The following is a 14,670-nucleotide window of genomic DNA, read 5'->3' on the forward strand; positions in this document are numbered from 1 at the left end:
ACCATCTAAAGGCTGTACAGACTGGACAGGAACTTGAATAACCTGGGCAGAACATCACACAGAAACAGCTAAAAGTCATGGACATGCAAAAGCAAAATCTCAGGTCAGTTTAAGCAACAGTTTTCCTCAAAGAAGCCTTTATTATGTTAATTATTCCTCAGGGATCAATAAGAATATCCATGCCAGTGTTCATATTGCAGAAATATTTTATTAATTATCATCTGAGAATTCCTAAAATTAAGAAAGTTTACATTAGTATGTTGTGACACTGAAAAAGAGCAGATGTTAAGCTATAAGTAATAAAATAATTAGAAGGTCTAACATTAAGTCTTCCATAGTGTTTGTAAGGTTTCAGTCCAGTGTAAAGCAGTAAGTAGTTGATCAGTGTCTCTTTCGCTGGTGTTGTTTGGACGTTGTTCCTGCCACACACACTGCTTTGCTGCAGCGGCACGTCTCCACCACGATGTAGCTGTGCTGGACCTTGGAGCCGTCGCCACAGGTCAGCTCCACTTGCTTCTGACTGGTCGTGGCCTCTTGGCAACACTCACAGTGGTGCATCATCTTGTTAGCTGCTGCAGAATATCTGCACACACACAGACAGACAAAGAGACAGCTATTATCCTCTCCACTGATTACAATATCTCCTTCAATAGCCAGTGAGTTGAACATAAAGGGTTCTTATCCTGTGACCCTGTCTTATAGGAGAGTCTTGGGTCAAAATTCAGTTGTAACATCCTCTTTAATTTAGTATTGTGCTGACATAATACTTGTTGCTAATTAGAGTTTCCTACAGCAACTTTCTCCTAACAGGAGTGACAGAACTTTCAAATCAGGGCAGTAAAATGTGCCAAAAGTTGGGTTAGCATTCCTATAGAAGCTGTGGAACTCTTATTTTAAATATTTAATTAGATATTGTTTTGTCTTGTAATGTCTGTCATATAATCAATTATAATCAAGAAATCAGACAAATGTAACCTTGCAATCTAGCCTAGTAAGATGTTTCCTGTTAATGAGCGAAGAAGTTTTCTCTTTGAAGTAAAGCTAAGATAGACATATTATGATCTGTATAAAACTATTAAAACTCACTCCACGTTAATATGATCAATTACACCAATGATTAAGGTCTTTTGACATGTCTAGTATCTTCTATGCCACTAATTAGGCCATGCTGAAGCTAATATAATTAATTGTTATTATTAATAATAATAATAATAAAGTTAGAGTGAAATGGCAACCAAGAAAAAAACACTACAAAGCCCAGTATTCTTGTTAAATTATATTTTGACTTATCATTAGGCCTAAGTGCCATCATTAATGTACTGGGCCCTCTGACAGGCAACACCAATACTGTCTATTGATAAAGGCAGGGTTGGTAATGTTGGCGTTTTTACAGGATTACAGCAGCTACAGATGACATGATCTTTTTTGCTCTATTTTAAAGAGCCCATACGTTATTTATTGCTGTTGGGGTGTGAGGACCATTTCAGACAATATATAAAAAAATGTAAATTGGAAATAGTGAGGCAGCCACTGCTGACAGCCACCTTTCACACAAACTCTTTTATCCCACTTGAGAGAACTGAGCTTCTAATCATAGTGGTTTTGCCAATGAAGTTGAACTTAATAGACTCACATGGATGAGCTGCCACAGTGTCCCCCGCATGACGTCATGGTGACCAGCTGCGTGCTCTTACAGTTGTTCACCTCGATGACTGTCTGCTTACTATGGACCTCACAGATGCTCCGCAGCTTGCCTGGAACACACAGCAACTGTTAAACTCGAACAATGGCACATGCTAGACAGATTTGTCCTCCAAAGCCAACTTTCTATTCTTAAAACCACTACTATCTACAGTAAATACTGTGATTCCACTAACTTACATGTTTTGCAGCATCCATTTTTGTCAGTTGTCTCGGTGCCCTGGAGGATATAAACATAACAAACGTCATGTGAGTTAGCCGGTTGTGTGTGTGTGTGAGGAGGGGGGGATTTGGTTAGGGTTCGATAAACTCACAGGTTCACAGTCCAAGGGGTTAAAGTGTGGACAAGTGCTCTTGGTTTCCTTGGTAACAGGCTGTCCATTGATCTTCTCACAGGTATATTGCACACACTTGTCATTTGCGGGTACAAAAGTGTTGCCGACCTGTACCGACAGAAAGAGCAAAAGTTAACAACAGTTATAACAAAGTCAACAAAGAGATCATTTTTTATTCTTTAACATAGCAACACAACTTATTTCTGTAGTAGAAAAAGTCTACCAAGAACTTATACCATCAAAAGTATTTAGTTTCATTTCAAACGTAAACAACTTCATTTTCTGAAATAAGTAATACAGTGAACATCTCTTTTGTTCATATTCCTAGTGATTACCAAAACACTCACAAATCTGCAGTACTGACCTCAATAATAACGATTGTGTTGTCAGGTGTGGTGACACTACAGCTCTTTGGAACACACTTCCCGCAGCACTTGTCGGGTACAGTCTGATATTCATAACCCTGGAGACAGAGTGAGAGAGAGTGAGAAAAAAACTCTTTTGCTTTGTAAAAAAAAAAAAGCTATAATGTGTGTAAGTGTGAGGTTGTGCACTTGAGTGTCTTACAATTTGTGTGTTAAGCATTTCAATGGATGAAGCATTTATGTAAAGAAACTTTCTGAAAATCTGGAACATGATACTGGGATTTTCTGTTTATACCTATAATATTTTCAGGTATATATATAGATGTAGATGTACCAAAGAATGTTGCCTCTGGGTGAATGTGTCCCTAACTTACTTCAGAGCACTTTGTGTTGCAGACAATGGGTTTGCAGGTAATGATGTTCAGCTCTGTGATAGGATCCATTTTGGGGCCACAGTAACATTCCTGGCAGGCCACAGGTCTAAAAGGCTTCTCTGATATAGGGCCCGATGGTGCTGTTGTTCCTGATGGTTGTCCCGCTCCTGATGGGGCTGCTGTTGTTCCTGATGGTTGTCCCGCTCCTAATGGGGCTGCTGTTGTTCCTGATGGTTGTCCCGCTCCTGATGGGGCTGCTGTTGTTCCTGATGATTGTCCCGCTCCTGATGGGGCTGCTGTTGTTCCTGATGGTTGTCCCGCTCCTGATGGGGGCTGCTGTTGTTCCTGATGGTTGTCCCGCTCCTAATGGGGCTGCTGTTGTTCCTGATGGTTGTCCCGCTCCTGATGGGGCTGCTGTTGTTCCTGATGGTTGTCCCGCTCCTAATGGGGCTGCTGTTGTTCCTGATGGTTGTCCCGCTCCTGATGGGGCTGCTGTTGTTCCTGATGGTTGTCCCGCTCCTGATGGGGCTGCTGCTGTTCCTGATGGTTGTCCAGCTCCTGATGGGGCTGCTGTTGTTCCTGATGGTGCTGTTGATGGTTCTTCTAATGGTGGTACTGATGGTGTTTCTAGTGTTGGTATCTTGGCACCAGGCTATAGAATACACATTGATCAATCATTTATTTTAAACATCAATTCAGTATTTAAAGGAAGCTTTGACACTTGTTCTTAAAGGGTAACTTAATTTTTATTCAAACTGGACCCTATTTTGCCATGTTTTTGTGTCAAAGTGACTGAACAACAATCTTCCAAATTGGTCCAAATTGGCCTAAAGTATCTGTTAATAATATACGGAGGGTCGTCCGGGCATCCAGTACGACACCACGTAGCAAATTGGATAAATGCTTCAAATTTTACGTTTCTTAATTTCTTTGCAACTTTGAAGGTAATTTGTTAACGCTAGCTAGCCTGAGCTAGAAGCCTTGCTTTGGTGTATTAAGTCATGACTCCGTCCTGCTTCAGGTTAATCATGCTTTAAATAAAGTTTAATCATGTGTATATACCTCTCACTTCATGTGTTTGTACTTTTATGAAAGTATCAGGTAAAAACAGGGCTACAAATGAGATCTCTGTGAACTATTATGTAGCTGCATGCTAACATGACATAGCTGTAATCTTGGCCAATGCTGGTCATTTCTCCCCAAATTCCTGTCACTTTACTGCTGGGACATGTCCGGTTGTGTATTTGGTTTAGAATCCTTTATTGGTGATTTTTCACGGTACAAAGTCCTGCTATATACATACAGTGTATAGCTATATATACTCCGCTGCTATATACTCCGCTGCTACCGTGAAAAATCACCAATAAAGGCTTCTAAACCAAATACTACACAACCGGACATGTCCCAGCAGTAAAGTGACCGGAATTTGGGGAGAAATTACCAGCATTGGCCTAGATTACAGCTAAGATACAGCTATGTTGCGTTAGCATGCAGCTACATAATAGTTAGCTAGGAGTATGCTAACGTTAGATTGTAGTGGAACGAAGCAGCACTTTCTAACGTCAAAAATCACAGATAAAGGCTTCTGAACCAAACACTACCCAATCAGACATGTTTCAGCAGGAATGCGACCCGGAATTGGGGAGAACTTAACAACGTTAGCAGCCAAGATGACATGTTTACTGCAGTTAACATGTAGCTACTATAGTTAGCAGTGGACACTAATAAAATATAGCAACAATTTCTACAGTCAAAATAAAGGCTTTTAAACCAAATACTACATCAACAGATAATGTTTCAGGAGTAATTTGAATTGGAGAGAATTTAACAACATTGGCAGCCATGATGACATATACTGCCATTAGCATGTAGCTACATGCGACAATGTTAACACCGCATGTTTTTAAAAAAAAGTGTCGGCTGCAGACTTGTGTGTTCGTTATAAGAAAGTTGTCTCGTCGGATGTTAATCACCCACTGTTTATGTAATTCATTGTCTTTGGGAAAAGTAAAAAAAACTAACTGAAGAATTGCATCTTTCAGACACTACATTGCGGCACACAGCAGCGGTGGCTGGAAGAGCTGTCATCCCGTCTTTGAAAGGACACTTTTGTACGTTTATTCATCGTGTTATTAGTCAAGACAAAGTATTACAAGTTAAAACATTAACATAAACAACACAACAACGACGAAAATTAACAGTTTTGGATGTTTTGACGACAAGCATTCAATGGTAGCATACGGTAGCACAGCATTCTACGATAACCGGAAGTTTACATCCATACTGAGATTTAACCGGAAATACGTCATGCTCGCCTGTGCATATCGCCTATTAAGCGAGACTGCTGCAGTCAGCAGCAGCAAAACAAGCTTCAATATAAGATATTGGGCAATTGCGCACCTTTAATATACGTCCAGAAAAAGTGCTGTTTTACCAATGACATGCTCCGATTATTGTTCTAAGTGTCTGACAACATTATAGAAAGCAACCCTACAGAGGTCGACCTTTTTGTTAAATCGTTTTCGTTCTGTATATGTCCATACATATGTCAGTCTCTCGACTGAGATATATACTGAGAGGCAAATTGGGGTGTATGAGAGAATCTGGATGGCATTTGACCAGTTTGTAAAAGAAGACATAGGGGAGCTGCTACTGTGATATTGTAGTATAGTTTGCTTTTTGTTTTTTGATTGTTGTAGTATGGCAGAGGTTAAGAGAGACATATTATTAATTTAAAAACTTAATTTACCCATTTACATGTGAAAATATGTTGGCTCTACACACGCTAGAAGTAGTGTTTATTTAAATGGAGTCTGGTTGGATTGGCAATAGTGATTTTGGAGCTGTTTCTTCACCTAAAGTTTAAGTATGGTGTGAAAGCTGTCATTTGGTGTGGATAAACAAATACATATCTCTGTCAAGTAAAATCTGGTTCGGGTTGTTCATGTAAGAAATGAAATTTCCCCTCATACACCAGAAAGTGAAAAGCGTTCAAATCAGAAGGGTGTGTTGTGCTATACTCATCTGTCTATTTTTTTTATTTGACAGCAACTATTATTCTCGTCCTGTTTCTACCTGTCCGTCATTCTTGACTACTAATGCTCCTCTTCTCTAATGCTGCTAATCTATGTCTTTGTAAGGTAAAATAATGTATAAGGCACTGTAAAGTCAAAGGAATGAATTGTTTTGATTTCCCCACTTAGATTCATGATGCACTGCTGACGCAGAATGACAGGTTCCACAGCTGTCCAATGAATAAGTTACCATGAATAAGCACCCATACGACCTCATGCTTACAACTCTGTACATTCGTAATAAGTAAGTCCTGTTAGAATCCTGTTAATGTTGTACCTGAACTTCGACAGATTTTTATTAGACATCTGGAGTTTGGACTGTGTCCTTACCTTGTATTCGGTCATGTCATAGACACATACACCTTTAGGAACTGCAAAAACAAACAAGAGACATGAGGTTAACACTGACACTACTTTATTAGATTAGTAATATACTGTAGATGTGTGCTGAGCTAGGCTAATATCTGTACTGAAAGCACAGAAACAATGATATTGCTCTCCTATTGTGTGTAATTTAGGTAAGACAGTGAACAAGTGCTTAGTGTGAAGCGAAGATAAATATATTGTAGATTACATATTTGACAATGAAAAACCTAAGAATCTACCCACATTCAAATGCTTTGTTATTGCTGCTTTCAGCTATATTTTACATTTTTGCATTGGCAAAAACAGGAATGCCAGATTCTGTTTATTTCTCTGATATTTTTCAGTTGTTGTGGAGTTCTTTATCAAAAATCTTAGTGAGATTCTTCAGGACATAAGGTTCTGCGATACATATTGTACACCAGCAGATAATGTTATAATGTTGATAGAGTCACATACCACAGTCGTAGGATTGGCAGCAGGTGCTGTTGGTGACGTCAAGTTGGAAGCCCAGCGGGCAGGTGATAGGAGCAGGACACAGGTTTACATTGCACTCTGTTGGAGACAAAATAGTGGGATGATTATAATATATGAATGTGGAAAATAGCCTCAATTTGTCTTTGATGAAAATAACTTAAAGAACCATAATGGAAGTTCTGCTTGTTTAGATTAACTGCAAGTTAGTGGAAGACTCTGTCGAAACTTAGGCTCTCTTTTTCAGGCACTGCTATTACACAGATCAACACCTGACTGAAATACCTCAAAGCCTGTCCTGAATGCTATTGTATGAGGGAATTTTCTTGTTTGTTCCTAAAGGCATTCATTTCTACTAGGGCTGCAACTAACGATTATTCTCATTGTTGATTAACCTGTTGATTATTTTCTCGATAAATCGATTAGTTGTTTGGTCTATAAAACGTCAATATCATCTGGATTTTGACATCTTTGCAATGACAATTTGCTATTGATAAAAGTTCAGATTATCTCTGTTCGGCCCACATTGTGATTGGATTTCAATATGCAAATGACATAGGCTATATTGGCAACCTGCAACCAACAAAAATGGTGGGTCTCAGGTTGAGAAAGCAATGCTTCTGTATGGCCCTTATGGACTCTGTATGGATACTTGTTTCTCCTTAGCAGGGAGGAACTTTTCTGTAGCTTTTTGACAGGCAGCTGCAGAAGATGTGTTCGGTCACCTTTTAACTTGTTGGAGGACTTTTTTCTGAAAGGAACAGTTCAGGATTTTGGGAAATACACTCTTGGCAGAAATGACCCAATCCCATAGTTGACTGTTTTGTTTAGTTCAAAGATGTGTAGTCACTGACTATGTAGTTCAATCATGCTTTTGTAAGCTAAGCAATCACATCACAGCAGATACTATGTCGCACACTACCAGGGAGGCCTGGCTACCACTCAGTCGCGACTTTGTATAAATAAGCTTACCATTGAGATCAGGACAGCAGAAACTCAACACAACTTCCATCGCACACTAAAAACTGTTCAGACTGCACCTTGTTCCATAAAAAAATCTCTTTCTCCCATGGTCTCTAAAAGGTCTTGAAGCAGTTCAGCACATCTGATGAAGTTGTTACTTCTTCTATGAATCTTACACTTTTTTTTAGATCCCGGTGGTTAAAGGCACTTTTGCCCTATTGTTAGTGTCACTGGTTAGAGAAGCTTCCGTGCAAAAAGCACAGATTCAGTCAGCAACAGTAAGGATTCAGTAATATTCACAACTAGACTCAGCTCTGCCCAAAGAAAAACCTACCAACACCTGTATCAATAGCATTCAGTTCTGTGTATATTTACACCTGCATTAACATGTGTCATATGCAGATCACATTTTAATATCAGGTGCAGAATAGATTAAAAGTTCTACACCAATCCCATGAAAAGAAAGCTTTGGGTTAATCTTTGTCTGAGGCAGATTTAACTGTTGTGGCATCAACAAAGTTACATGCTGTTCCACTACAACTGACCACATGAAGGTGTTGTGCAGCAGTCATGTGTCTTGTTGACCAGCTGCTGGCCAGGTCCGCTGCAGTTGGGGCTCTGTACTGATGGGCACTGAACAGGCTGACAATGGATGCTCATGGAATCCTTGTCACACATACAGGTGTTGCAGTCACTTGTCCATGTGTCACCAGGCTGTTTAGAAGACAGGAAGCAGTTGAGACACACAGCTCATGCTTTGCTTATACATGAATATATGTGACAGGCAGAGTTTTTACCTGTTTGGGTTTTCCATCAGGCCCAACGCAATCTAAAATTCAAACAAAAACAAGTATTTGTAGATTTGAAGGTGTGCTTCAAGATAATGCTTTTGAGAAAAAATATTCAATGACTTAATTAATATTTCTATTGGATCTCCTCTTACCACAGGAGGTAACACACGTGTCATAGACTGTGTTGAATAAGATGGTGTCATGAGGACAGAAGCAACCCTCCTGAGTGTAGTTAGTCGATGTGTGTCTATCTGCCTGGAACCTTTTGTTGTATCTGATGTCAGAAATGGAATTAATGGTTATTATAGTGGTGTGAAGACGTAAAATGTTTTTAAGGAATTGTCACATAACATGGCGCAAAATCACACATCCTTATCCTTATCACACAATGACGAGAACAACAAAACAATCACCACAAAGGACATTAAACATTTAATCACTAGTGCAGTGCCCGTTTGGAGCATGTGCCTGTTCAGAACGGGCCGATTGCTTGGTTCCCAGTATTGCTGCTTGCAGCGTTGTTGGGTGGTGTGCCCTGAAGCGTTGTAAAGAACCATTTATCCGATGGATGAACATTTCTTGAATTTTTGACATGTATTTGGATTTTGGCTCAACTGCATCCAGTGGCTTTATTTCAGCTACTTCAACAAATGTTGTCAATGTTAACACAGTCACAATACGACGGAATGGAAAGACAAAAACAACATAGTACTTTATAATGATTCTAGTAATGCATGTTAACTTTAGCTTCTTGTAAATTGTCGCCCATGTTTTCGCCTTGTGTGAGGGAGCTATAGGGATGTAGCAACTCCCTGCCCCTGCTGCTGTACAGATCCTCGCAACAGTGTGCTGCGTGCGACCTCTGCGCATGGATTGTTTGAAAGACACACACGCACGCACAGAGAGTTCTCAATTTATAGTTAGATGACAGTGGAAATGTGAACACATGAATCAGGGAAGATGTGTGTAAATGTTAAGATCTCTAAAATAACAAAAATAAACATCATACTGTTAACATATTCTTCATACATTCATACCTCTCATTGCATGTAGGCTCTACAGTTGGGCCACAGGCCATGTACACCTTGTTATTTGGACACGTGTGCTCTGTAAGATGGAGATTACATTACATTATATTACATTACATGTTATTTAGCTGACGTTTTTATCCAAAGCGACTTACAATTGCCATATTTCAGATGTTGCACGCCTATGGAGCAACTAGGGGTTAAGTGAACTAGGGGTTAAGTGTCTTGCTCAGGGACACATTGGTTGATGTATCGCAGTGGGAATCAAACCCACACCAAAGGCATGTGTCATATCCACTGCGCCATCACCACCACCCTGATGATATGTTAACATAATTTTTTTTTAGAACTCCATGCAACATCTCTATATACATACTATCTAATAGTGCATTATACTCTATTGACTATATATCTTACCACATTGCCCATTGGTTGCAGTCCTCCAGTCGATACAGACACCTGCATTAGAGCAGTCAGTGGCATAGGCCTCCAGGCTGGAGCAGGTGTTACTGCCATTGTTGCAAATGTCAGACACACAGGATTTCACAAATGGTCCTGGGGGTATGACTGTGTGGCATGGTGCAAAAACACTAGAGGGAGCATACAAGCCAGAACAGTGTGTCAGGAAAGTTCTCAGAAGACTTTGAATACACCAGATTGACCAGAAAAATATCAACATCATCTAAGATGTAATGAAAGCAATTAAATGATCGTCATCGTGCCTTCTTAATTAGGGCACCTCGGCTTTGGAACGACCTGCCCGAGGAGATAAGGCTTGCTAAATCTGTGACTTCTTTTAAATGACTTCTTAAAATACATTTTTTTATAGACTTGCTTTTGTGTGATGCCATCTTTGTATCAAAGTTTATAACCTAATGTTATTTCCAGTATTATTATATTATTTTTATTTATTTATCTTGTTTTTGCCTGTTATTCTTCTTCTTCCTAAGAAATCCATGTTCCCATGCATGAAAAATCACCAAACTTTTATGCTAATAGTCCTCATGGTGGCGCTACAGCAGCCATTTAAAATCCTAAACTTAAAAAATTCATAACAAATCAACCGTACATGCTACACGATTGCAACTTATAAAACAGTGCAACTTGCAAACTGTAGCCCCAAATAGAGCATAAACTATCCTTTGCTTTCTACCCAGTAGCAATTTTAAAGTCCATCACACTACTCTTTGCAAAAACTACAAAACTTCTTAAACCTATCTCCTCCCACATTTTTGGCTCTATTGACACCAAACTTCGGAAACTTCATCTCCAGACTGTTCTCCACAAAATTAGTATTTAGATTTTTGATATATCTGTATACCGCATACAGTAGTGTTAACAAATACTGCCATTTCTTCCAAACTAAATCTTTTATCTTTATTGAAAAAAATCATAACGTTTACAGGTCACTGTAGATTTAGTGTGCAAAATTTCAGAATTTTATCTCAAAAAGTGAAATTGAAGTAAATTTTCTTTTTTTTAATTGTGTCCTAATCTACGCCATTACAGTCAATTCAAAATAGAGCAACTTTAAATATCAGGTTGTCACCAATTGATCTTTGTAAAAAATAAATTACAGGCATCTCCATGTTGTCTAGAACACAAGTAGTAGTACACAAATTCTCAGATTTTTTTAATGAGAGCTGTTTCACATCCCAAACTGCATATTTTACAGCAGAAACAATGTCATAACGCCATCTCATAAGACCTACAGTGCAGTTAGAGCTATCTCCTAAATCTATATAGAATCATGCAGAAACTTTAATGCGGTTGTGATTGCACGCTAACAGGATAGACGTATAATTAGCTTTTACTTTACAATGTGTGGAATTGTACCTTAAAGCAATACATATGCCTAAGAGAATAAAGAGATTTTTTAATACTTTGATGTTCCCCTCACCTGCTGGTTAGGAGATCACAAATTTTTGCAGGTTTGCAAGCTGGCTTTGTTGTTGTGGATAGTGGTGTTGAGGTGGTCGTAGGTGGGGTTGTGGGTGTGACACAGGGTGTACCTGGGACATGCCACTGGCCTGCAGAGTCTGAGCAGCTTTCTACCTGGCCGTTTGGAGACCGGCAGTCGTTGTTCTGAAAGTTGTCACAGGTCCCTGGAAAAAAAGAGTAACAGTAAGAGTTGTTCTTAAATAGGACCTATAAGCGAATTAAGATAATTTGTGGTATTTTAACAGTTTTCTCTTAGGTACAAACAAAATTCACAAGTGGTCCAGACCTGTCGTACATGTACAGTACCTATTTTCCTATGTTTTTGTGTCTAAGTGACTGATGGTAACAACAATCTTTGGTCCAGCATTAACAAAGATCGCTGCAGTCAGCAGCGGCAAAACAAGCTACAATGTAAGTTATTGGGCAATTGTGCCAATTTACACCCACAAAAAGTGCTTGTTTTACCACTGACAGGCTCAGATTATTGTCTGACAGCATTATGGAAAGGATCCCTATAGAGGCCGACCTTTTTGTTAAAGAGTAAGATCCTTTCTGTTTAACATTAAACTGTGAGAAATAGCTATCGCCAAACCCACCAGACTCCATTTAAATAAACAGTAATTTTATCATCGTAAAACACACTTCATTTAGAGACTGGAATATTTAATTGGCATTGAAGGAACCACATTAAGCTGGTTTGAGTCCTATTAATCAGATCAATCTAGTTTGTAGTTTTCAATCTCTTAGTTTGTTAATGTTAACAATGAATCCTCCATGCACGCTAAAGTTAGCCATGGTGCCAGTTACAGCCTTCTCACTCAATACTGAACCAATTTCAATTTTGTTCACATTTGTAACTTAGACTAGCTTAGAAGCCTGCAAATTTAATTTGCAGCCAGGGTCAGTCTAGCAACTCTCCGTTGGCTTGCGAGCTGAAAAAACCAAATTCTGGTAAGGCCAATCACATCGTGTATAGAGTCGGTGGGCGGGCTTAACATAAGGACAGCAGAGTTGCGACGGTTCTGCGTGAATTCCCTGCTACTTGAAAACAAAGAAGATGGCTGCTGCTGGCGAACAGCGGTCTTTCGAATCGGCTTTGGCCGCGACTCTGGAAGACTTGGAGTTAAGCACTGAAGTCATTCTTAAAAAAGGAAGATGTGTTCGGAGTTTTGCCGACCGGATACGGCAAAAGTTTAATCTATCAACTAGCGTTGCTCTGGTTGGCGAGTGAGTGCAGAGGGAATTTGAAAGACAACCGTTTATCCCGCCCCTCGGATTGAGCCCTGCCAATGGTGAGTTCCCAGACCCAACATCTTGATGTGGGTCTGGCTTGTCAGGCTAAACTTAGACAACAATGCATGGGAAAATAAGATCCAGGTATAAAACCCCCAAAATGACCCTTTAAAAAATTAATTTGAATGAAATTGTAGTTTATATATGAAACCAAAATTAAAGATCTGGTCTTTTCTCTCTCAGCCTGATCTCGAGAACGTCATCCACGGACATGATGTCACTGGTGCCAGCGTGCACAATGTGGAATGTGGACAATGTGGACAGAGGGACTGACGTCAAGGATAGCAGGAACTAGTTCAATAGGTTAGTTCAATAGGTTAATAATCAAGTGTTCTGCTAACTCACCACACTGTCCCTCAGTGTTCCCACCAAAGAGGGAATAAGAAAGGTCAATGCTGAACGAGCTGCCCCTATAGACCACTTTTGTGTCGATCTCCGGTATCTCCAATGTGATCACCATATCTGTGCTAGTAAGGCGTAGGACAGAATTTGTATAGGCGGGATACATACGTTTCTGATTCACATACACCTGTAGGACAAGGAGACAAAACACATGAGACAAGACTGTACCATGCACCACACTACTTTAATTGACAGGTTAACATTAAATCAGTTCTCTCAAAATAATTAAGTAGGTGAGATACTAACACTAAAACAACAAATGTCTTTAACAATTTGAATAGTTGCTTACCACATTAACTGGTGATCCTGAAGTATTCAACTGAGTCAAAACTACTGTGTAGGATTGGTATGTAACAGTGAGAGCCTGTGGACAGAACGTGCTGTCTGAAGGGTCACAGGCATGGTTATTTACCATGATAATCAGGTTATATTTAGTAATAATCTCTTTGACCAGGTAGTAAGAGCAGTTCTTGTTGAAATCGTATGAGTTTCCATCAAACGTCATGTAGTGGGATCTAGCCCAGACACTGCACACACCTGCAGGATAAAGACGAACAACTGTAAGAAGAAGAAACAACTGGAACAGGCAGAAAACCTAATTACCTCCAACAAGAAGGCTTTGTTTTTTTTTATTGACAATAAATAATATATAATACTACAGAATCATTTTAGTAGTTAGATGATTTAGCAGCCCCACTACAACTGAAGTAATTTTGATGTAATTCAGTAGAAAGACCGACGATGGCCCAAGAAATACATGAGCAACTTTTGATGTGCACCTGGATTCATTATGTGACAATTTGCTCCTAAATGCTGAAACAAGACAAATTGTTTAATTTACCCACTGCTCCTAGAAATGTTAAACGCATTTTCTAGATAACATATTTGAATAAAACATGTTTTTTGTGATTTGCCATGCCATTTTGCTGTAATTGGTTGATTATCAAGGAATGGTTTGAATGGCATTTCACATATCACTGTGGATTTTTAATGCAGATCTAATGGCAAATTAAACATTTCCAAACATTTTCCATGATTACAATAACAAATAAACATAACAAAAACGATTGTGCTTATTAGCAGTGGTATGCACAGTTACGGTGGTTTTGCACTTTGTATTCAGGTGCAGATGGGATGCAGGATTTATCAAATGGATACACCAGGCTGGAAGGGAATATTGCTTGTAATTCATGCGAATGTTTGCAAAGTGCATCTCTTGCTTTATATTGCATATGCATTTAATGGAGAATCACGCAAATAACAGGAGGATACATTTTAACAGAGACCAATTATGTATTCCTCCAGATTTTACTGTCAAATTTCCAAGAAAGTTCTGTGCCTCTGAAGATCAGACCAAACATAACACAAACAAGATTCACACCAGCTATAAGGAAGGTTGTGATGATTAAAACGAAATGTGGATTAAATATAGGCTTGTATATAACTACAAAACTCTTATTATATGATTAAGAGAAACAAAAAAATGATGCAATAGGCTATCATCAATTAACACAATTACTGATTGTAATGCAAATACTGGTAGACTGGGTATTTTGGTGTTCATCA

The 14,670-nt window shown here is 39.1% G+C and overlaps 1 protein-coding gene across 1 annotated transcript in view; it reads right to left on the minus strand.

Moving 5' to 3' along the window:
• The window catches only part of LOC144521553 (mucin-5B-like), a 64,486-nt gene continuing 49,816 nt past the window's right edge, over positions 1-14,670 (minus strand). Inside the window, 17 exon segments of the mRNA XM_078256111.1 lie at positions 1-583; positions 1,634-1,754; positions 1,882-1,921; positions 2,016-2,144; positions 2,401-2,499; positions 2,776-2,883; positions 2,885-3,427; positions 6,180-6,220; positions 6,672-6,767; positions 8,195-8,363; positions 8,447-8,478; positions 8,593-8,714; positions 9,478-9,547; positions 9,886-10,058; positions 11,369-11,573; positions 13,048-13,231; positions 13,394-13,641. Coding sequence (XP_078112237.1) covers positions 382-583; positions 1,634-1,754; positions 1,882-1,921; positions 2,016-2,144; positions 2,401-2,499; positions 2,776-2,883; positions 2,885-3,427; positions 6,180-6,220; positions 6,672-6,767; positions 8,195-8,363; positions 8,447-8,478; positions 8,593-8,714; positions 9,478-9,547; positions 9,886-10,058; positions 11,369-11,573; positions 13,048-13,231; positions 13,394-13,641 — 2,582 coding nt within the window. The 3' untranslated portion in view covers positions 1-381.

Source organism: Sander vitreus, chromosome 1 (genome assembly GCF_031162955.1).
Source record: "Sander vitreus isolate 19-12246 chromosome 1, sanVit1, whole genome shotgun sequence".
Lineage (NCBI taxonomy): Eukaryota > Metazoa > Chordata > Actinopteri > Perciformes > Percidae > Sander > Sander vitreus.